Here is a 24,100-nt window from a genome sequence, read left to right on the forward strand (position 1 = left end):
TTGTTAAAAGTGACAGGCAGATTTTATAAAATGGTTAAAAACAATACGTATGGAATCCTGGACTTTTATAATCAGTGGCAAGAGCAAGAAAGTGCATTGGCGGTGGAGAGAGTTAGCAGCTACAAATTCCTTGGCATTAACATTGAAAATTACCTGGGATCAGTACATAACAATAATCACAAAGAAGGTGCATCAGTGACTACTTTCATAGAAATTCTGAGATTTGGAATGTTACTCCAGACACACTAGGGGTAATTTACAGAGGGCCAATTAACCTACAAACCCACATGTCTGGGATGTGGGAAGAAACCGGAGCACCAGGAGGAAACCCACGAGGTCACAGGAAAACGTGCAAACTCCACGCAGGCAGCACCCGAGGTCAGGATCAAACTCTATGCGCAGTGAGGCGAGTCTGAAGGGTCCCGACACAAAACGTCACCTATCCACGTTCTCTAGGGATGTTGCCGAGCCAGAGTTATTCCAACACTTTGTGTCTTTTTTTTTGTAAGCCTGCGTATGTAGTTCCTTGTTTTTGCATGGATGGGCGGCGTTTTGGGAGGGACCCTTCAGCCTGTTTTGACCATTTTTTATTTGACCCTGAATTGTTTTTTTCTCTGTAACTAATTCCTCTCTCCAATTGATTTTTTTTGTAAAATATATCGTTTAATGATTCCATCATCCTTACAGTAAGTTTCACATCACAGCACTGACAGGACAATCATGGCTTTGTCTTCTTCTTGCGTTTGGCGTGCACAGTCTAAAGTTGTAAGACAACGTCCTATTTGATTGTGCACGCCAGGTTGATTGCATTCGTTGAAACTGGGCGGACCACGTGAAGGTTGCAATCTTTCACCCATGGCTTTGTCAGGATAGATGTGGCGTGGCGTGGCGGGAGAAACCTACATTGACTCCACAATGGGAGCCGTTTGCTGAATGACTTCATTCCCGATACTACAATAATGGAGGCAGTGAAACTCAATGCGCTTGCGCAACAATACGCCAGCACGTGCGTCGGGGCGAGCACATGCGCAGTCGCGGCCCAAACTGCAGAGGAATGATGCAATGTGGGCGGCTCGCGCTTGAAGGCCGTCGCCCGCATGACGTTTATTGACGGACAGGGAACTCAACCAATCATAACGGGGGAGGAGCTACGGGTGGCCAATGGTGAGCCTGGGATGCGGGAGGGGGCGGGACGCGGGGCTGTCAGGCGCGGGCGCGGCGGCGGCGCGCTCTTGCTGTCGCGCTGTGAGCGGAGGCGCCGGGCGGACCGAAGGACGAGCAGCGAGGAGCCGGAGCCAGAGCCGGGCTAGCACATAGGAGGCGCCGCCATGTCCGGGGACGAGGTCGGTCGATCGGTAGGTCTGGGCCCCGGGCCCCGGTGCAGTCGAGACCTGCGGTTCGAATTCTGAGCCCGTGGCGGCCCGCTGGAGCCTGAGGCCTACCCTGCCTGGTTCTGGCGTGGCCGCCGCACCCTCGGGCCCGTCACGTTGTCGCCATCCCGGGCGGTGGGAGCTCATCACCAGAGTCCCGCCTCCGGGGCCTCGTGTGTTACTGGTGTCATATCTCTCCCCTTCCTCTCCCCTCCCCCCCCCCCGGTGCAGGGGAAGGAGGGACGGGGGTGAGGGAGGAGACAATAGGTAGAGGGAGGCAAGGGAATAAATGAAGGGGAGGACGAAAGGTGGGCGAAGGACGAGGTATATGTGAGAGGAGGAGGGGAGGTGACGTTTCGGGTCATGCCTCGTAAATGCGAAGGTGGGTCCTAACATGAAATGTCACCAATCCATGTGACATTGGTTCTCCACAGATGTTGTCTGACCCGCTAAGTTACTTGTGCGATTTGTGCGTTTTTTTGTTTCAGTACTATTTTCATATTTTGCTCATGATATGGATGTGCTGATTCACCAAGTGAAACTGGATTGTTGGTGGGAATTGGCAAATTTTGCTGCCCACGTCTGGCACAACACCAGATAACTCCATGGAATCCGGAGTCATTGTTCGGGATTCCGAATCCCATTTATCCTGCATGTAGACTTGTTTCCTGTTGCAATGAAGATGTGTGCTGGGTTATTTCTGGAATTTTAATACTTATCTAATATTTATGAACATGTCTGGATGTGGGACTCTAAAAGCAGGAATTTCAAAAAAGTTTTTTTAATTCAGTGAGTTGAGCAACATGGGGAGCAGGTGGTGGGAAAGAGCTGTTACCATTTTGGATCAAAAACTTGACTGAGTTTGTAGAGGGAAGGTACCTTATATAAAGGGGGAGTGGGAAGGGTGAGACAGGCTCTGTGGATGCTAGGTGGACAGAGTTGGGTTAAATATTTGTATTTATCAAACCAAGACCACACAAGTTGTTGGCTCTGGCTTCAGGAAAAAAATGACATCTATAAGATCCTATTAACAGCCTTGATGATGCAAAGCATGCATGTTATCTCATTTTAACTTGTTCAAAATGTTAACATGCCTGTCGTCGTAAAGAAATTATTTGACTAGTGCTGCTGGGACATGTTGGCCGGTGTGGTCAAGTTGGGCCAAAGGCCTGTTTCCACACAGTATCACTATGGCTCGTATGATGAAGAGAATGTCTTATTTTCCGCAAAAGGGGTCACAGTTTAAGGATAAGAGGGAAGTCTTTTAGGACCGAGATAAGAAAATCATTTTTTACACAGAGAGTGGTGAATCTGGAATTCTCTGCCACAGAAGGTAGTTGAGGGCAGTTCATTAGCTATATTTAAGAGGGAGTTAGATGTGGCCCTTGTGGCTAAAGGGATCAGGGGGTGTGGAGAGAAGGCAGGGATGGGATACTGAGTTGGATGATCATATTGAATGGCGGTGCAGACTCGAAGGGCCGAATGGCCTACTCCTGCACCTATTTTCTATGTTTCTAAAAGGCAGCCTATTGATGCAGAGCTGCCTCACAACACCAGAGGCCAGGTCTGATCCTGACTACGGTTGCTCTCTGTGTTTGCACGGTCTCCCTGTGTCTGCATGGTTTGATGTGGGTCTTCCTGTTTCCTCCCGCATCCCAAAGATGTGCGAGTTTGTAGGGCCTCTAAACTGCCCCCAGTATGTAGGGAGTGAATAGAAAGTGGGATAATATAGAACAAGTACAAACAGGTGATCGACGGTCTAAAGAGCCTGTTTCCATGCTGTATCTCTTAAGCTAAACATTCTTTGTCATGTTTCCAAGAGGGCACATCTTGTGATCATGCACTACATCAAGCATGACCAGTGCCCACAATATACATTTGGTTTGCATTTTCGGAATGGTCTGAATCAAATTTGTGTGACTCCGACAGTGTTTCTTTCATATATTATCCGTTCCATTGTTATCCTTGATAACTTTTGACGGGCATTCAGCAGTTGTTGCCTGGAGGTCCTCAGTGGTTCAGAAATAGTGCTGGTTTTCGATAGGACTAAAATGGAATATAATTATTCATTTTTGTTTGTAAAATTAACCTTTTTTTTGACAATGATTGCATTGTACAAAGGATGGATTGTTGGAAGTATTTCCTGCACTGATGTCCTTGATTTTTTTAATATATGATTGCAACAATTCCTTTTGAGAAAAATACTGAAACTTTGCCAAGTAGATGTAGAACAAAAAAATAGAATTGTAACGAGTTTAGTTCTTCCTTTGCAGAATAATTCAGAATAATATTTTTAAGAATGCTAACTTGTTTTGAAACCCTAATTGATCAAATGTCTGTTCTCTCTCTCTGACTCTCCCTCTCACATACACAGATGATTTTTGATCCCACTATGTCCAAAAAAAAGAAGAAAAAGAAGAAGCCTTTCATGTTGGAAGAAGATGGCACAGAGCAGCCAACAGAGGAGATGCCAGTGACAGAATGCAAGGAGACCATAATAGCAGAGAACCTGGAGGAGAAAGTCCTGGAAGCAGATGATGAAGATAGTAAGAAGAAAGGTATTTCAATTCCTTTAATACAGTATTTCAAAATTATTTTTTAATTAGAATTCAGTATGGGGCTTCTAACATATTAATTAGGTTTTGGCATAGAAATATGGTCAATGGATATTTTTAAGACAGATTGACATAGAAACATAGAAAATAGGTGCAGGAGTAGGCCATTCGGCCCTTCGAGCCTGCACCGCCATTCAATAGGATCATGGCTGATCATCCAACTCAGTATCCTGTACCTGCCTTCTCTCCATACCCCCTGATCCCTTTTGCCACAAGGGCCACATCTAACTCCCTCTTAAATATAGCCAATGAACTGGCCTCAACTACCTTCACAAATTCTTTATTAGTAATGGTATCAAGGGTTATGGGGAGGAGGCAGGAGAGTGGAGTTGAGAGGGAGAGATAGATCAGCCATGATTGAATGTCGAGTGGTCTTGATGGGCCGAATGACCTATTACATGAACAGTGGGAGTACTGTGAAAAGGCCCGCAGCGTTTCAGGAAATAATTTGTTGCCACCTACTCTGCAATTGCAGATGGACAATAAAAGTAGCTCCAAACCCCAAAAAGAATAAGTAAAAAAAATCAAGATTGTCAAATTTACGCTGAATGATCAGCCTTTCCATGCCAGTATTAAAATAAAGAAATATTTGAGTGGATTTAACTTCCCCGCTCTCACCCTCTAGTTACACAACATCAGGTGCTGATATCTGGATATCTTTTAAAATATGATGCTGTTTTTCTGGGCAGTGAGCTCAATGCTCCACAATTTCTCTCAATGCTCCTGCAACATAGTCACCACCTCACAGCCAGAGCATCCACACCCCCTCCTACAGCTCCTCCACCTCTTGGGTCATAAATAAATTCCCTCTTCTGCCAATAATATTACATTTGCCATCATCACATGTACATGGGAAAATGTTTCAACAAACTGCACTTATGGTTGTACGTTTATGATTGTCACGTGTACCGAGCTACAGTGCAAAGCTTTGTTTTGCATTCTATCTGATCAGATAATACCATACACAGATAAAATCAAGTCAAACTCAAGCACAATATGTAGATCAAAGAAGTAGATACAGTGTTGGATATGTCCTTAAAGTATTGTCCCTTAAAGACCTTTGCCTCCAAACATTTCAGATTCAGTGGGATAAACAGCCATTCATTCAAATCAAGCAATGCCAATCTCAGTTCAAGGCACAAGGTGCCAGAGTAACTCAGCCGGACAGGCAGCATCTCTGGTAGACATGGGCCATGTTTTGAGTCGGACAGTTTACTGCTGAGTGGAATGTACAGACAGCTTACTGATTTGTTGTGAAAGGTTGGGTGTTTTCTAGAGATTAGAGGTGAAAGCCAGTTGTCTGACCAGCAGTATTTTCAGCAACTGTTCTTTGTGTAGCTCTATTTCATTATTTCATGTAACAATGAGATGAAGCAACTAAAGTATGCACAACCTCATCTGACCCCGTTCACCTTGTTCAGATCTGCCAGCAGTCCAGTTTTCCATAGTTCTTTGGTGTTGGAGCAGTAATGGACCCTAAGGTTCTAACTGATGTTACTCATATTAATAAAAGGAGGAATGCTGAGCTTTAGACAAAGATAACTGCAGATGCTGAAATCTTGTGCAGAACACAAAGTGTTGGAGGAACTCAGTAGATCTTTGGCGGACAGATGTTTTGGGTCGGGTCCCATTAGAACTTGATACAGCACGGAAACAGGCCCTTCGGCCTACCCTGTCCGTGCTGACCAGCGATCACCCTATACAGTAGCACTATCCTACACACTAGGGACATTTTACTAAAGCCAATTAACCTACAAAACTGTATGTCTTCAAGTTGATTTGCTTAATACATAAAGGCTTCTTACCACATTATGCAATGAGTAAGTTGTTGGATAAAATTAATGTTCAACAAGTACATCAGATGTTGTATGGGTGTACAGAAAGATATAGCTGTTGCTACCCAGACAGTTTGTAATGCTTGTTCAAAGATCATTCATATACGACAGGAGTTTCTGGTCAGTAACTTTGAGAGTACATCTCCGAGATCAATATAAAATTCACATTTTTGGCCTTGTAGAGCTGTAGGCGGCACTGTGGTAGTGTTGCTGCGTTAGCGCTGGAGACTCTGGTTTGATCCTGACTACAGGTGGTGTCTGACCAGAGTTTGTACGTTCTCCCTGTGACCACGTGGGTGCTCAGATTTCCTCCCACATCCCAAAGGTGTTCAGGTTTGTAGGCTGGCTTCTGTGAATTGTCCTTGGTGTGTAGGGTAGAACTAGTGTGAACGGATGATCGGACAATATGAGTTGAAGGGTTGTTTCCATGTTGTATCTCTAAGCTAAACTAAAACTACAGATGTACCCTGCATTGCGAGAGGTTTCTTTTTGTGGTTGGGCCTTTGCACATTTAACACACAGTTACATTTTGAATTTGGACATATATCTATCTATATATTAAAACTCTGTGTGTTTGTGGTGCCAGATTAGGCCTTTGATTCCTCGCTACGCCAAAACAACTTCGAAATTCTCCCAGATTTTTTCCATTTCGGTAGAGATTTCACTTTTACATTCTCAAATCCACTCCTCATTAAATTTCGCCGTGTTTATGTACACATTTGTAATAAAATCCTCCCCCCCCCCCCCAAAAAATTCAAAATGTTAAAAAAAAAACAGCTCTTGCCCTTAGAATGTTGGTGAACGTTCCATCGCGTGATATCACAATGCCCAATGCTCACAGATGTCCAATCGGAATGGATTCTACATATGCCTTTGCTCCAGCCACGCCTCCCCCGCCTGATGTCGCAGCATGTTCCATTGTGTGATGTCACAATGCCATCCCTCACATATGTCCAATCGGAATGGATCCCCCCCGCAGCCTGTGTCGAAGCGCGTGATCACGTGTGTGGGAATAGAGAAAGAGGATTGGGGGTGATAGGGAATGGGGAATAGATGGGCTGCCCCTACCTCTCTTTCCCCTCTCTCCCCCCACCCCTCTCCCCTCCCTCCACACTCTTCCCTTCCCTCCACTACCCCAACTCCCTCCTCCCCTCCCTCCCCATCCCTCCCCACCTCCCCCACACCTCTCTCCCTCATCCCTCTCTCCTCCCCCTCTCCATCTCCCTCTCCTCACCCCTCCTCCCACCCCCATCCCACTTCCCTCTCCCCCACCCCCCTTCCCTCTCTCCCTCAACCCCCTTCCCCCTCCCCACTTCCCCATCCCCACTCTTCCCCCTCCCTCCACACTCTTCCCCCTCCCTCCACACTCTTCCCCTCTCTCCCCTCTCCCCCTCCCTCCACACTCTTCCCCCTCTCCCTCCTCCCTCCCTTCCATCCTCCCCTCCCTCTCTCCCCCCTCCCCCACTCTCTTTCCCCCCTCCCCCACCCCTCTCTCCTCCTCCCTTTCCCCCCTCTCTCCCCTCTCCATCTCTCCTCACCCCTCTCCCTCCTCACCTCCCTCTCCCCCCCTCTCTACCCCCCCACCCCTCCCCCTACCCCTCTTTCCCACTCACCCACCCCTCTCTCTCCCCCCTCTCCCTACCCCTCTCACCATCCTCCCTCCACCTCTGACCCATCCCTCTCACATCCCCTCCCCCACCCCTGTTTTGCCCCCCACCGTTCATCGCCGCTGTTAACTGCTCCTAACCTCACAGCTGGACGCGATGGTAAAGTGAACCATTAATTTAAAGCAACCAAGCTGCTTCTGCATTTACACTGTATGCTCACCCGAGATCCGAACACGTCTGGCCATAGCGGCTGCTGTCAACTTCAAATGGTTGCTGTCCAGCTCTCCCGCGCGCAGCGCCTCTTGCAACGGCTGCGGGCGGCGGAGTCTCATCAACACACACCCCCCCCCCCCCTGACGCGCGCTGGCATTTGGCTCTCCGACTCCTTCTCCCTCCCGCTATCCATCTGCGTTCCTGTTCTGTGTCCCTCTCTGAACGAGCAAGTTCTGCAGATCCGGAGGTCACCAGACACAGTTCAATTGTCCAATCCCTATTTGTTGTTGTATAATCTACTAAGAGAATTTTTCTTCATTCGTAGATGCCACAGATGATTTAGATGACTTAGATTTCATCAATCAAAAGAAGAAAAAGAAGAAATCAAAGAAAGCTTTTGACATTGATGATAGTATAAAGGTTAGTAATGCAAGGCCATGAGGTCTATGTTGACCTGTGATATGAGAAACTTCCTTATTTGCCAAATGAATATTACCCGTATGATAAAATGAACTATGATTGGCTGAATGAATAACATTAGAAAAAATGAAGTATGATACTATTCAAAAATCACTTACGATAGACACAACATGTAGGAGTAAATACTTCAACCTGAAGAAGGGTTCCACCCCAAAACTTCACCTATTCTTTTTCTCCAGAGATGCTGCCTGACCGCTGAGTTACTCCAGCACTTTGTGTCTATCTTTGGTATAAACCAGCATCTGCAGTTCCTTTGACACGGTTTCAAAATGAATCTGAGCTGTAATACTCTGGCTCTTACTCTATGACGTTTTTGGACGAGCACCACATCTTTAAAGGCATTTGGATCATGGAAAAAGCAACATCCATTATTGTTCCCTATTGTAATCTGTTCTTTTAAAGTTGCATTCTGGTTGCATGCAGGCTGCTGATAAGCAGTAATGTCATCGCTCGCAGTTTTTCCTAAGATTCTCTATCCTCTATATATATTTAAAAGTAGTTGCTACCAAACCAAAGCTTTTTTGAACAGTCTGCGTTTCATTTGCAATGAAGGTATTTAATTTATGGAAATGTTGACACTCTTAGGATCTGAAGATTGAAAATGAGGTGCCTGAGCAGGGAGAAGCTGAGGATGATGCATTTGACATGAGCATGATGAGAAAGAAGAAACCAAAACCTGTCACCTTCGAGGATGAGGAAATAAATGAGAGGACAGATGGCAGTGAGTATTTCACCTTGAGAAGTTGTCCATCGATGGTCTTCCTCTCCATCCCCCAGCTGACAAATGCAATGGGTAAAATAGTGTTGCAGCTGGTAAAGCCATTGCCTCACAGCACTAAAGCAGAGCACAGGGTTTGATCCTGACCTTGGGTGCTGTCCCGAGTGGTGTTTGCACGTTCCCCCGTGACCATATGGGTTTTCTCTGGTTTCCTCCCACATCCATATAAGGAGTGGATGTGAAAATGGGATAAAGTAGAACTAGTGTGACTGGGTTATTGATGGTTGGCGTGGACTCTGTGGGCTGAAGATCCTGTTTCCATGCTGTATGTGTAAACTAAACTGAAAACCTTGGTTTGCAGTGGGTATACATACACAGCCCCATTGATAAAGACGTGGAATGTAATACAGGTTGAGCCTTTCCAGTCGGAAGAAGGGTCCAGACCCACATTGCCGCCTGTCCATTCCCTCCAGTGATGCTGCCCGATCTGCTGAGTTCCACCTCAAGATTCCAACATTGTAATTCCTTGTGTCTCTTTTAAAAGTTAATGTTCGATCTCAGTTAGATCTTGGATTGAATTAGTTAAATGGGACAGATCTGTACTACATTCTAATCTTGCCAGACCACAGAATACTGAGCCCAAGAGTTTCAACCTGTGTTTGGAACATTGGCATTGTAAACTGGGCATGCGTAACTTTGTCTGAGTGTATGGTGCTCAGAATCATGAGGGGAATAGTTAGGGTGATAGTTAGTCTTTTACCCAGGGTAGGGGAATCAAGAACAAGAGGACAGATTTAAGGAGGGGGAGAAAGATTTAATAGGAACCTGAGAGGCAACTTTGTCCCAACTGGTATATGGAAGAAGCTGCCAGAGAAGGTAGTTGAGGCAGGTACTATAACATTTAAAATACGTTTGGACAGGTACATGGATAGGATGGGTTTGGAGGGATATGGACCAAAGGCAGGCAGGTGGGATAAATGTGGATGGGGCATTTATTAGGCTGAAGGGCCTGTTCCTGGAAATCTGCATACTTAATGCTCGTAAATAGCTGCAAGAAAGTCATCAAAATATTTTAAGTGCCACATATTGTTGGCAACGTCTGCACTAGAATAATGTGGGTATTATGTATTCTTGCCTGATGTTGCAAAATATAAAATATAAAAGTACTGAACCAAAATCTTTAAACTTGGGATATTGAAGAGTAATGCAGATTTAAAATTGTTGCCTGACAATTTAATAAACTGTATTTCTCAATATATTTTTCATATAAATACTGGGTTTTGTTTGAACCCGAGGCTCCATATGTAATTTGAAGCACACAGCCACTTCTCATGAGCCAAACGGAATTTATTACAATAAATTATTTAGAATCAAATAAACCATTCTATTTGCTTTGGTTTCCTTCCACTTTCTTCCCCAAGACATTAGTTTGCAGGGAGAGGTGTTGTTAGTTTGGATTTTCTTTGTCTGATTGTGGCCACCAGCAGATTACTGTAATCACAGCATGTGTAACTGACTTCCTGCATTTGAACATGTATGTGAAATGACAGTATCATAGCGGTATTAAGCCAACTGGTCCATGCCATGTTAATACCCACACAAACTCCTCCAGCAGCATCTGGCAAACAGGTGCCAGTAAAGATCCTCAGCGTTTTATTCTCTTTTAAGCTGGAGATATTGAGGCTAAGAAGCAATTGCCTGAACCCTGCTTACCTAGAGCGGCTCTGTGATTGAATCAAGATCAGAATGAAAGCTGGCTTTTAATGCATTTTCCCCTTAAGTTTACAACATAGAAAGTACAGTACAGGTACAGGCCCCACGGCCCACAATATCTGTGCTAAACAAGCCAAGATAAACTAATCACCCCTGTAGAAACAAGGAACTGCAGATGTGGGTTTATGAAGGAAAGGCACAAAGTGCAGGAGTAACTCAGCATGTCAGGCAGCATTCCTGGAGAACATGGATGTTCTCCAGGAATGTTTCAGATTGTGACCCTTCTCTGCCTGCACATGATCCGGAGACAACATAAAGCGGAGAGTGACAGGTTCTCGAGTAGTAATGATGTTGAAGGTTGCAGGGAGATATGGTCATAGGTCATAAGAGCAGAATTAGGCCCATTCGGGCTATCGAGCCTACTCCGCCGTTAAATCACAGCTGATCTATCTTTCCCTCTTAACCCCTTTCTCCTACCTTTTCCTCATAAGACTTGACTATGTTACAACTTCTTCTCTCACAAAGTTGTGATTTATTTCCTCAGTAATCGATGATGATGAAAGCAAAAGAGACGATGGTATCACTTTCTTCTCCCTGACTGGGCCAGCGTGGGCTGGATCAGAACGAGACTACACTTACGACGAGGTAAAAATACATACTGGTTAACTATGTGAGGACGTTTTTTATTATCTTTTCTGTCTTCACGTCTGATGGAATGAGGGTTAGGAAGCAATATTTCTTCAGGGGAAGCCCCTACATTGCCCCAGTATGTGGGAAGTGGATGAGAAAGTGACATAACAGAACTTTTGTGAACGGGTTGTCGATGGTCGGCATGAACTCGATGGGCCAAATGGCCTGTTTCCATGCTGTATCTTTCAATTAAAACACAAAAGTGCTGGAGTCTGTGAAGAAGGTTCATGGCCCAAAACGTCACCTGTCCATTCCCTCCACAGACGGTGACTGACCTGTGTTCCTCTAGTACCTTGTGTTTTGCATAAACCCTTCACTGATATATTTACAAATAATTATTTAGTTCATCAAAGCAGCAACTATCGGCCCCCACCTCTCATCTTTTGCATATCATACATCACTATTGCCATACAGATATGTTTGAACAGAGATTGTGACTGAGACTGGATTTGTGTCCTCCCCTGCTGTTGATTTTCATGATAGTTTTCCCACCAAGTGCTGCCTCTGCCTGTCACTGAGTCATTGAATTGTATCCCATTGCATCATCTTTCATGACAGCACATTGCATCAACGTATTACTCCTGCTGACCTTGTCGGAACAACTCTGACATAGAGCACAATTTCCCCATGTATCTTAGGAATATGCCACTCAGCCCCTTAAGCCCCTTATCTTAGGAGTACGCCACTCAGCCTCTGACATTTAATAAACTAACAAGATTGTAACCTCAGCTTTGCAAACCCATTTGCCCATAGTAACCCTTTCACATTCTTGTTATGAAGAATGTCCCCTTTTGCCGTGGGTATTTAGTGACCCTACCTAAACTGCCTTTGAGGAAGCAAGTTCCAAAGACTCACCATCTTCAGAGAACATTTCACCTCTTCTGTCTTAAAACCCCTTATTTTTACAACGACGCAGCTGGTAGAGCTGCTACCTCCCAGCACAGGAAACCCGGGTTTGATCATGATCTTGGGTGCTCTCTGTATGGAGTTTACGAGTTTTCCCTGTGACAGCCTGGGTTTTCTCTGGGTTCAATAGACAATAGGTGCAGGAGTAGGCCATTCGGCCCTTCGAGCCAGCACCGCCATTCAATGGTAGCAAAAACAGGAAGCCTGATTGGGGATGATCATGGCTGATCATCCCCAATCAGTACCCCTGCCTTCTCCCCATATCCCCTGACTCCGCTATTTTTAAGAGCCCTATCTAGCTCTTTTGAACGCATCCAGAGAATCCGCCTCCACCGCCCTCTGAGGCAGAGAATTCCACAGACTCACCGCTCTCTGTGAGAAAAAGTTTCCTCGTCTCCGTTCTAAATGGCTTATTCCTTATTCTTAAACTGTGGCCCCTGGTTCTGGACTCCCCCAACATCGGGAACATGTTTCCTGCCTCTAGCGTGTCCAAACCCTTAACAATCTTATATGTTTCAATGAGATTCCCTCTCCTTCTAAACTCCAGAGTGTACAAGCCCAGCTGCTCCATTCCCTCAGCATATGACAGTCCCGCCATCCTGGGAATTAACCTTGTAAACCTACGCTGCACTCCCTCAATAGGAAGAATGTCTTTCCTCAAATTAGGGGACCAAAACTGCTCACTGCTCTGTTTAGGGGACCAAATCTGCTCACCCACCCAACCTATCCAAGTCACCCTGCAGCCTCATAGCATCCTCCTCGCAGCTCACACTACCACCCAGCTTTGTGTCATCTGCAAACTTGAAAATTGCCCTTGGTGTGCAGGGAGCGGATGTGAAAGTGGAATGTGCGATTATCCGGTATTCCCTGGGAAATGTCTTTTCATTTTGCACTGTACAACTGTTGCTTGCAAGATGACAATAAAGGTTGATTGATTGATTGATAACATAGAACTAGTGTGAATGGTTGCTCGATGCTTAGCATGGATTTGGTAGGCCGAAGGGCCTGTTTCCATGCCTTAGCTCTAAACTATACTGATATGCTGCTGCATGTAAGAATTTCAATGCTTCATTATTTGTACATATACCAATTAAAGACTTGAGACTCTTTAGAAAGGAAACAATCAGATTACAGATGTCCTTTCCACCTTTCCTCTTCTATGGTTTGTAGGTTAATGCCTTTATATATCATAGCAGAATTAGGCCATTCGGCCCATCATGTCTACTCCACCATTGAACCAGGGCTGATCTATCTTTCCCTCTCAACCCTTTCCCTGCCATCTCCCATAACCTTTGACATCCTTACTAATCAAGGACCTGTGATTCTCCGCTTTAAAAAATACCGAATGAATAGGTGACATTTTGGGTCAGGAACATGGGCAGGTGATGCTCCGGGTTGCGTCTGAAGAAGGGTCCTGACATGAAACGACCTCTAGAGATGTTTCCTGGCCCGTTGAGTTACATCTGACCTTGCATCCTTGTTGGTTTGGAAGGTTGCAATCATTTTTCTTCTGCTCCAGCAATCACTGGAATGTGGCTAGAAATTTGCTTTTAACGCATGTCTTCTGAAGACACTTGCAGGTTCAATGATTCTCCAAAATCAGTAACAAATCGCCGGCCATGCTGTTCCCTGGGTTTTCAATTGTTATCCATTTTTGTACTTGCCACTTCATTGGCAGATTTAAAATTGTTTAAAAGTATTAACTTCTGATGTAAACAAATCAGCTTTTAGTTGGCCAGGTTTAACATAGCTGGCAGGACATCATGAAGCCAGGCCTAAAACTTTAGTTAAAAGAAAGTCTGGATATTATTTCAGGAGAAATCCTTTCCATGTGCACCCAATAATTTTGTCATGCTGCCTCCATCCATAAATAATGTAACTCAAACCAGGTTGACTGTTTTATTGAAGAATTTTTCATGTATATGTGTCTTCACAGCAGCTGAAGCAGTTTACACAGTGCAATGATTAAACTGATTAAAATGTTACCTTTATGTGGACAATCTTTGTTGGTGTTTTGAACTCCCTTCATTTACCCTAACCTGATACAAAATGTGTGTATACATCTGTTTATGTACACATTCTCTCATATTCAAGTATTAATTCCAATAGTTTCTTCCCATTGGAGCTATAACATTGCTACTATAATTAATCATAGCCTGAGGGGCTTGTGTATGTGTGACTGCTGGATTTTTATATTTTGATAATAAATTCCTGAGTAGTGAATGTAAAGTGGGGGTCGAATGATGTCTGTGCTCAGTGGCCCAATCATCCCCATCCTTTAACCCCATACCTACATTTGACAGCTATGTCAGATTGCTTCGCACTCCAAGAAGCGCAAGAAACCAAAGAGAAAAATCATGTTGGGTAGATGTTTAAAAATTGTTTTTCCTTGAACGTGCTTTTTTTGTGGGTGAAAGTTTGTTTGACTGAATACGGGGCATTTAAAGACTGGAGGTCCTTGAATGGAATTTTGCCTGATCAAAACTATATTTGACCTTGCCTACCAGTTCTATGATACCCTGAGAGATAGGTCCATAAAATAAAAGTTATGCTTTCGCTGCTGTGAAGATAAATTTAGAGTTGGAGAAAGGAGTCCCAAATGTCTCTCTCAATGTAATTGTTCAGGGCACCCACCTCATAAATCTTCAGTTAGTGTTAAATTTCTGTCTACGTACACATACATCTTGCAGGTATATGTTTGAAACTTTCGCAAGTATTAATATGAAATATGCCTTTTTTTTTTCCTGTTCTTTAGTTGCTGACCCGTGTATTTAATATAATGCGAGAAAAAAATCCTGATATGGTGGCTGGGGAGAAAAGAAAGTTTGTTATGAAACCACCTCAAGTGGTCAGAGTGGGAACCAAGAAGACATCGTTTGTGAATTTCACAGATATCTGCAAACTGTAAGTTCTCAGAGCTACCTCCTTGCAGATTTCCAGTCCTCTTTTCATCTGAAAGATTGCTTTAAAATTAGATTTAGGGTTATTATTGTCACATGTACTGAGGTAAAGTGAAAAGCTTTGCTTTGTATGAAATTGAAACTGAGCAGATACACCATATGTAAATACAAGAACTCAAACTCAAGTGCAATAGATATAGATTGTTCCAGCATTGTAGTGCTTCAGTTTTATAGACAAAGTTCAATGTCCACATAGAGATGAATATGACAGTACCCTAGCTTTTGGAAGAACCATTCAGAAATCTGCTAAAAGAGGGGTAGAGGTGTATCTGAGTCTGATGGTGCACACTTTCAAGCTTCTGTGCCTTCTGCAGGACGGGAGCAGAGGACAAATGACTGGGGTGGTCTTTGATAACGTTGGCTGCTTTTCTGAGGCAAGTGCAGATGGAGTCAATGGTGGGAAGTCTGGATCTGTGTGATGCACTAGGCTACATCTGCAACCTATGGTATTTTCTGTCTTGAGCAGTGCTGTTTCCAAACCCAGCTGTGATGCAATGTGGCAGCGTGTTTTCTATGGCGCATCTGTAGAAGTTTGTGAGAATCATTGGAGGTATGCTGAATTTCCTCAGCGTCTTGGGGAAGTAGACGTGTTATGGGCCGGTCCCACTTAGGCGATTTTTTAGGCGACTGCCGGCGACTGTTAAGTCGTAGCAGGTCACTGAAAATCCGGCAACTGGATACCATGATGAACAGGAAGGTTGGCGCTGTGATTAAGACGGTGAAAGCACAGTGTACGGGAAGGGTCACGTAAGTCAATAGACAATAGGTGAAGGAGTAGGCCATTCGGCCCTGCAAGCCAGCACTGCCATTCAATGATCATGGCTGATCATCCACAATCAGTACCCCGTTCCTGCCTTCTCCCCTTATCCCCTGACTCTGCTATCTTCAAGAGAATAGACAATAAAAGAGGGGGGGGGGGGGGGGGTGGGAGAAGGAGTGGAGAGAAGGAGTGGAGACAACTTTTAAGAAACCAGAGATACACGGCTGTGAAGCTCGGCGGGCATTAACATTACTGGTCGGTTAACCTTGGTTCTGAAAACTACTGTTTACGTTTTGTTTTCCCAATGAGCCAATGAAATTCACTGGTCAGCACCGGTGACAACCTACGACCACTGCACCTACGTCACGAGAATTCTCGCTGCTCTCCATGGGGTCAAAATTCTGGTCATTGCTAATTTTTCAACATTTAAAAAAAATTAGCGGCGACCAGAATGAAGCCGCGACTAGTTATGAGAATGCGGGAACCACCATGCAGGCGACTCCCCGGCGAGCATGTGGCGACCTCGTAGTCTCCTGTAGTCGCCTAAAAAGTAACGTAAGTGGGACAGGCCCATTAGTGGCTGTCGCATCAATATGGGTGGTCCACGATAGGCCATGAATAATATTAAACCAAGAAACCTGAAACAACCATTTCCACTTCGGCATCATTGATGCGGATTTGGGCATGTGCTCCACCATGCTTCCTGAGATCAGTTTTAATTGAATGGAAATGACGATGACCTCTGTTTGATAAGAACCTCGGCTTTAGAAAGAGTCAAGAGTGTTTTATTGTCATATGTCCCAGATGGGACAATGAAATTCTTACTTGCTGCAGCACAACAGAACATGTGAATATGTAAACATGGTATATAACGGGGGAAGAGAATAAAAAGAAAAAGTTCAATAAATAACAAATATAGTGCAATAATAATATAGTCTTTTGCAGTTCAGAGCTCAGAGCTTATTAGTTGTTGTGTTTAATAGCCTGATAGCTGTAGGGAAGAAGCTGTTCTTGAACCTGGACTTTGTGTGCCTATTCGTTGTTGTGCCTAATTCAGATACAAGCTTCCTCTTGTTTTGATGTCCATAGGGTGGAATGAGCAGATCTTGGAGATTTATCCTGTGATCTCCATGACATTTTTTCAATTAAATCCAAGTTGTCCTTTCCCTTCAAATATTTTTCACCACCTTCAGGCTGCTGCAATGAAAATATATAGACAAATGTTTTCAATGAACAAGTTTACTATCTCACGTTCAAACCCTCTTCTGGTATAAATCTGTTACGAAGCATTCAAGTGGGGAATTCAGAACCATATGCTTTATGTGGAGAGGAGTGAAAATGTGAAATTGGTTACCTTGGTAATTGATGCATCATAAGGATGCATTCAAGGGGAGGCTGGCTGTGTATACAGAAGGAAGGAGATTACGCTGACAATTTAGATAGATGGATCGGACTTTGTACTCTGGAAAGTATCACCTTCTGTCTTGTAAAAAGAACATATAGTGGAGTAACTCAGCAGGGTAGCATCTCTGGTGAACATAGATAGGTGATATATCAAGTCTGAAGAAGTGTACTGATCTGAAACGTCACCTAGCCATGTTCACCAGAAATGCTGCCTGACCCATTGAGTTACTCCAGAACTTTGTTCTAGACACCTCAGACACTCTCCGCCGCCTCCACGCATTCCACTCTCTGGGCCCTCACCCCCTCATCTTCACCATGGATGTCCGGTCACTCTACACCTCCATCCCCCACCAGGATGGGCTCAAAGCCCTCCGGTTCTTCCTCGACCAGAGGAGCAACCTTTACCCAGCCACTGACACTCTCCTCCGCTTAGCGGAGTTGGTCCTCACCCTCAATAACTTTACATTTGACTCCTCCCATTTCTTCCAAACACAAGGCGTAGCTATGGGCACACGCATGGGCCCCAGCTACGCCTGCCTCTTTGTCGGGTACGTTGAACAATCCTTGTTCGATGCGTACCAGGGCCCCATCCCCGACCTCTACCTCCGCTACATTGACGACTGCTTTGGTGCCACCTCCTGCACCCACACACAACTGACTGACTTCATCCACTTCACCACCAACTTCCATCCGGCACTCCAATACACCTGGACGATTTCCGACACTTCCCTACCATTCCTTGACCTCACCATCTCCATCGCAGGGGACAGACTCCTGACCGACATACATTATAAACCCACTGACTCACATGGCTATCTGGACTACACGTCTTCCCACCCTGCCCCCTGTAAAGACTCCATCCCCTACTCCCAATTCCTCCGCCTACGCCGCATCTGTTCCCAGGATGAGACATTTCATACCAGGGCATCGGAAATGTCCTCGTTCTTCAGGGAACGGGGATTCCCCTCCGCCACCATAGATGAGGCTCACACCAGGGTCTCATCCATACCCCGCAACACTGCTCTCTCTCCCCATCCCCGCACACGCAACAAGGGCAGAGTCCCTCTGGTCCTCACCTTTCACCCCACCAGCCGGCAAATACAACACATAATCCTCCGCCATTTCCGCCACCTCCAACGTGACCCCACCACTCGCCACATCTTCCCATCTCCCCCCATGTCTGCCTTCCGCAAAGACCGCTCCCTCCGCAACTCCCTCGTCAATTCTTCCCTTCCCTCCCGCACCACCCCCTCCCCGGGCACTTTCCGTTGCAACCGCAAGAAATGCAACACCTGTCCCTTCACCTCCCCCCTCGACTCCATTCAAGGTCCCAAGCAGTCGTTCCAGGTGCGACAAAGGTTCACCTGTATCTCCTCCAACCTCATCTACTGCATCCGCTGCTCTAGATGTCAGCTAATTTACATCGGTGAGACCAAGCGTAGGTTGGGCGACCGTTTCGCCGAACACCTCCGCTCAGTCCGCCTTAACCTACCTGACCTCCCGGTGGCTCAGCACTTCAACTCCCCCTCCCATTCCCAATCCGACCTCTCTGTCCTGGGTCTCCTCCATTGCCAGAGTGAGCAACAGCGGAAATTGGAGGAACAGCACCTCATATTCCGTCTGGGGTCCTTGCGCCCTTATGGCATCAACATTGAATTCCCCCAATTTGGCTAGCCTGTGCTGTCCCCTCCCCTTCCTTCACCCTCTAGCTGTCTCCTCCCCCCCTCCCATCCGCCCGCCCTCGGGCTCCTCCTCCTCCCTTTTTCCTTCTTTCTTTCCCCACCCCCCATCAGTCTGAAGAAGGGTTTCGGCCCGAAACGTCGCCTATTTCCTTCGCTCCATAGATGCTGCTGCACCCGCTGAGTTCCTCCAGCAATTTTGTGTACCTACTCCAGAACTTTGTCTTTTTTGGTAAACCAGCATCTCCTGTTCCTTGTTTCTGCATGACATTTTTGTATCCAGCCTTTCTGGGATAAGGTTTGTATCTGACGTTGATATTGTCTTAAAAGTTGAAGGGCTGGGGAATAAATTTGATTCGGAGTTGTGTAATTATTGCTTAGAACATAGAAAAGTACAGCACAGGAAAAGGGTTATTGGCTCACGGTGTCTGTGTTGGAACATGGTGCCAAATTAAACTAATCTCAGCTGTCTGCATTGATCTTTATCCCTCCATTTCTGAGGTTCTGGTTGGATCCAGGGGAATCTTGTAAAGTGAGGATCAATTGACGTAAAACTGACTAAACATTTAGTATCATTTCCACAAAATCCTGATTCACAGCGTGTACTGACTTACTGTTATCGGACATAGCTCCTAACCCTATGTTACAGCCTGAAGATCAGATGAACATAGCAGCGCTAATCATAGTTTTATGATGTTTGCGTGAAACATCAAAGGGCATTTTGTTCCTAGTGTTCCCAAGGTCATATTTTTCTTTGAAAATGTGGAGTTTGGACATCAGTGCCAAGTCTAAGTGCCCTTCAGAAAGTTGATGAGCCTTCCTCGTGAACATCTAATGCTTATGGCTTGAAATTGTGGTCCTTGAGTGTTGCTCAATGGGGAAATTGTGAACATTCACACCATGTGGCCATAAAACAAGCCAGTCAGAATGGTGTGATACTTAAAGCTGATGATATTATACAAAATGCATCATTGTTTTAAGAAATGTCATTGCCCTCTCTTGTTTGATGTCACAGTTTGGAGGCTTGTTCTGTCACCCTTGTTATTGCCCTGGCTGATACAGATGAGGAAAAAATGAACCTGGGATATCAAAGTCGCCATATCGGGTCAATGGCTCCAACTATCAATTTCAAAGGAAACACTTAGTAAGGCTATTCTCGCATTTGTGCCTTCCTCCCAACTGTGGTGCAGAGCAGCCTCCAGTCACCTCTGCTTTTTATTCTTTGATGCTTTAAGTAGGGATTTTTTCAGCTGACATTATTTTGATTTTAAAGCTAATAAAAGATGATTGAAACAACTTTGCGCAGAAATGTTCTATAGGATGCCTATATGGAAAGTGAAAACTTGCAGCAATTTATATGGTAGTAATTCAACAAAGTATGTCTCATAAACTGCTACCATGCGGCTGGAATCTGCATTAGATTGCTGCCTCAGACTTCAAAACATAGAAACATAGAAATTAGGTGCAGGAGTAGGCCATTCGGCCCTTCGAGCCTGCACCGCCATTCAATATGATCATGGCTGATCATCCAACTCAGTATCCCGTACCTGCCTTCTCTCCATACCCTCTGATCCCCTTAGCCACAAGGGCCACATCTAACTCCCTCTTAAATATAGCCAATGAACTGGCCTCGACTACCATCTGTGGCAGAGAGTTCCAGAGATTCACCACTCTCTGTGTGAAAAAAATTTTCTCATCTCGGTTTTAAAGGATTTCTCCCTTATCCTTAAGCTGTGACCCCTTGTCCTGGACTTCCCCAACATCGGGAGCAATCTTCCTGCATTTAGCCTGTCCAACCCCTTAAGAATTTTATAAGTTTCTATAAGATCCCCTCTCAATCTCTTAAATTCTAGAGAGTATAAACCAAGTCTATCCAGTCTTTCTTCATAAGACAGGCCTGACATCCCAGGAATCAGTCTGGTGAACCTTCTCTGCACTCCCTCTATGGCAATAATGTCCTTCCTCAGATTTGGAGACCAAAACTGTACACAATACTCCAGGTGTGGTCTCACCAAGACCCTGTACAACTGCAGTAGAACCTCCCTGCTCCTATACTCAAATCCTTTTGCTATGAAAGCTAACATACCATTCGCTTTCTTCACTGCCTGCTGCACCTGCATGCCTACTTTCAATGACTGGTGTACCATGACACCCAGGTCTCGCTGCATCTCCCCTTTTCCTAGTCGGCCACCATTTAGATAATAGTCTGCTTTCCTGTTTTTGCCACCAAAATGGATAACCTCACATTTATCCACATTATACTGCATCTGCCAAACATTTGCCCACTCACCCAGCCTATCCAAGTCACCTTGCAGTTTCCTAGCATCCTCCTCACAGCTAACACTGCCCCCCAGCTTAGTGTCATCCGCAAACTTGGAGATATTGCCTTCAATTCCCTCATCCAGATCATTAATATATATTGTAAATAGCTGGGGTCCCAGCACTGAGCCTTGCGGTACCCCACTAGTCACTGCCTGCCATTGTGAAAAGGACCCGTTTACTCCTACTCTTTGCTTCCTGTTTGCCAGCCAGTTCTCTATCCACATCAATACTGAACCCCCAATGCCGTGTGCTTTAAGTTTGTATACTAATCTCTTATGTGGGACCTTGTCGAAAGCCTTCTGGAAGTCCAGATACACCACATCCACTGGTTCTCCCCTATCCACGCTACTAGTTACATCCTCGAAAAATTCTATAAGATTCGTCAGACATGATTTACCTTTTGTAAATCCATGCTGACTTTGTCCAATTATTTCACCACTTTCCAAATGTGCTGCTATCCCATCTTTAATAACTGACTCTAGTAGTTTCCCCACTACCGATGTTAGACTAACTGGTCTGTAATTCCCCGTTTTCTCTCTCCCTCCCTTCTTAAAAAGTGGGGTTACGTTTGCTACCCGCCAATCCTCAGGAACTACTCCAGAATCTAAAGAGTTTTGAAAGATTATTACTAATGCATCCACTATTTCTGGAGCTACTTCCTTAAGTACTCTGGGATGCAGCCTATCTGGCCCTGGGGATTTATCGGCCTTTAATCCATTCAATTTACCCAACACCACTTCCCGGCTAACCTGGATTTCACTCAATTCCTCCAACTCCTTTGACCCGCGGTCCCCTGCTATTTCCGGCAGATTATTTATGTCTTCCTTAGTGAAGACGGAACCAAAGTAGTTATTCAATTGGTCCGCCATATCCTTGTTCCCCATGATCAACTCACCTGTTTCTGACTGCAAGGGACCTACATTTGTTTTAACTAATCTCTTTCTTTTCACATATCTATAAAACATTTTGCAGTCAGTTTTTATGTTCCCTGCCAGTTTTCTTTCATAATCTATTTTTCCTTTCCTAATTAAGCCCTTTGTCCTCCTCTGCTGGTCTCTGAATTTCTCCCAGTCCTCCGGTATGCTGCTTTTTCTGGCTAATTTGTACGCATCATCCTTCGCTTTGATACTATCCCTGATTTCCCTTGTTATCCACGGATGTACTACCTTCCCTGATTTATTCTTTTGCCAAACTGGGATGAACAATTTTTGTAGTTCATCCATGCAGTCTTTAAATGTCTTCCATTGCATATCCACCGTCAACCCTTTTAGAATTAATTGCCAGTCAATCTTGGCCAATTCACGTCTCATACCCTCAAAGTTACCTTTCTTTAAGTTCATAACCATTGTTTCTGAATTAACAATGTCACTCTCCATCCTAATGAAGAACTCAACCATATTATGGTCACTCTTGCCCAAGGGGGCACGTACAACAAGACTGCTAACTAACCCTTCCTCATTACTCAATACCCAGTCTAAAATAGCCTGCTCTCTCGTTGGTTCCTCTACATGTTGATTTAGATAACTATCCCGCATACATTCCAAGAAATCCTCTTCCTCAGCACCCCTGCCAATTTGATTCACCCAATCTATATGTAGATTGAAGTCACCCATTATAAAGGTTTTGCCTTTGTCGCACGCATTTCTAATTTCCTGTTTGATACCATCTCCAACTTCACTACTACTGTTAGGTGGCCTGTACACAACACCCACCAGCGTTTTCTGCCCCTTAGTGTTTCGCAGCTTTACCCATACCGATTCCACATCCTCCAAACTAATGTCCTTCCTTTCCATTGCGTTAATCTCCTCTCTAATCAGCTACCCCACCTCCTTTTCCTTTCTCTCTATCCCTCCTGAATATTGAATATCCCTGGATGTTCAGCTCCCAGCCTTGGTCACCCTGGAGCCATGTCTCCGTGATCCCAACTATATCATAGTTATTAATAGCTATCTGCACATTCAACTCATCCACCTTATTACGAATGCTCCTTGCATTGCGACACAAAGCCTTCAGGCTTGTTTTTATAACACTCTTACCCCTTATACAATTATGTTGAAAAGTGGCCTTTTGATTTTTGCCCTGGTTTTGTCTGCCTGCCACTTTTACTTTTCACCTTGCTACCTATTGCTTCTACCCTCATTTTACACCCCTTTGTCTCTACGCTCACACATTTAAGAAACCCTTTCCCTTTAACTCCATCCTCCACTATCCCATTCGACACCCCACCCCCCTTATTCAGTTTAAAACCACCCGTGTAGCTGCCTGCCAGAATGCTGGTCCCACACCTGTTAAGATGCAATCCGTCCCTTTTGTACAGTTCCCCCTTACCCCAAAACAGATCTTAGTGATCTAAGAATCTAAATACCTGCCCCGTGCACCAGTTCCTCAGCCACACGTTCAGGTCCCGTATCTCCCTGTTCCTGCTCTCGTCAGCACGAGGAACTGGAAGCAAACCGGAGATAACAACCCTGGAGGTCCTGCTTTTCACCATTTTTCCGAGCTCTCTAAAGTCACGCTGCAGAATATTCATCCCCTTCTTTCCGACATCGTTTGTGCCGACATGCACTACCACTTCCGGATGTTCACCTTCGCCCTTGTGGATTTTCTGCACTCTGTCCGTGACATCCTGGATCCTGGCACCAGGAAGGCAGCACACCATCCTCGCATCCCGTCTGTTGCCGCAGAAACCCCTGTCCGTACCTCTCACAATGGAGTCTCCCACTACAATGGCGTTGTCTGCCTTAGGCCTTTTTGGTTTTGGCTCAACAGCCCTATTCGCATCACAAGCCAGTCCGCCGCCCAGTGTAAACACCTCTTCTGTCCCGACA

At 45.1% G+C, this 24,100-nt stretch overlaps 1 protein-coding gene across 2 annotated transcripts in view; it reads left to right on the plus strand.

Moving 5' to 3' along the window:
* The first annotated feature begins 1,197 nt into the window (after positions 1 to 1,197).
* The window catches only part of eif2s2 (eukaryotic translation initiation factor 2 subunit beta), a 41,117-nt gene continuing 18,214 nt past the window's right edge, over positions 1,198 to 24,100 (plus strand). Inside the window, exons 1-6 of one of the 2 annotated variants that reach the window (XM_033041731.1) lie at positions 1,198 to 1,355; positions 3,745 to 3,928; positions 7,966 to 8,060; positions 8,706 to 8,841; positions 11,096 to 11,196; positions 14,903 to 15,051. In XM_033041731.1, coding sequence (XP_032897622.1) covers positions 1,329 to 1,355; positions 3,745 to 3,928; positions 7,966 to 8,060; positions 8,706 to 8,841; positions 11,096 to 11,196; positions 14,903 to 15,051 — 692 coding nt within the window. In that variant the 5' untranslated portion in view covers positions 1,198 to 1,328. The remainder of the gene's footprint in view (positions 1,356 to 3,744; positions 3,929 to 7,965; positions 8,061 to 8,705; positions 8,842 to 11,095; positions 11,197 to 14,902; positions 15,052 to 24,100) is intronic. The other variant, XM_033041733.1, reaches the window with a different exon arrangement.

The sequence above is a fragment of the Amblyraja radiata genome, chromosome 23 (genome assembly GCF_010909765.2).
Source record: "Amblyraja radiata isolate CabotCenter1 chromosome 23, sAmbRad1.1.pri, whole genome shotgun sequence".
NCBI lineage: Eukaryota > Metazoa > Chordata > Chondrichthyes > Rajiformes > Rajidae > Amblyraja > Amblyraja radiata.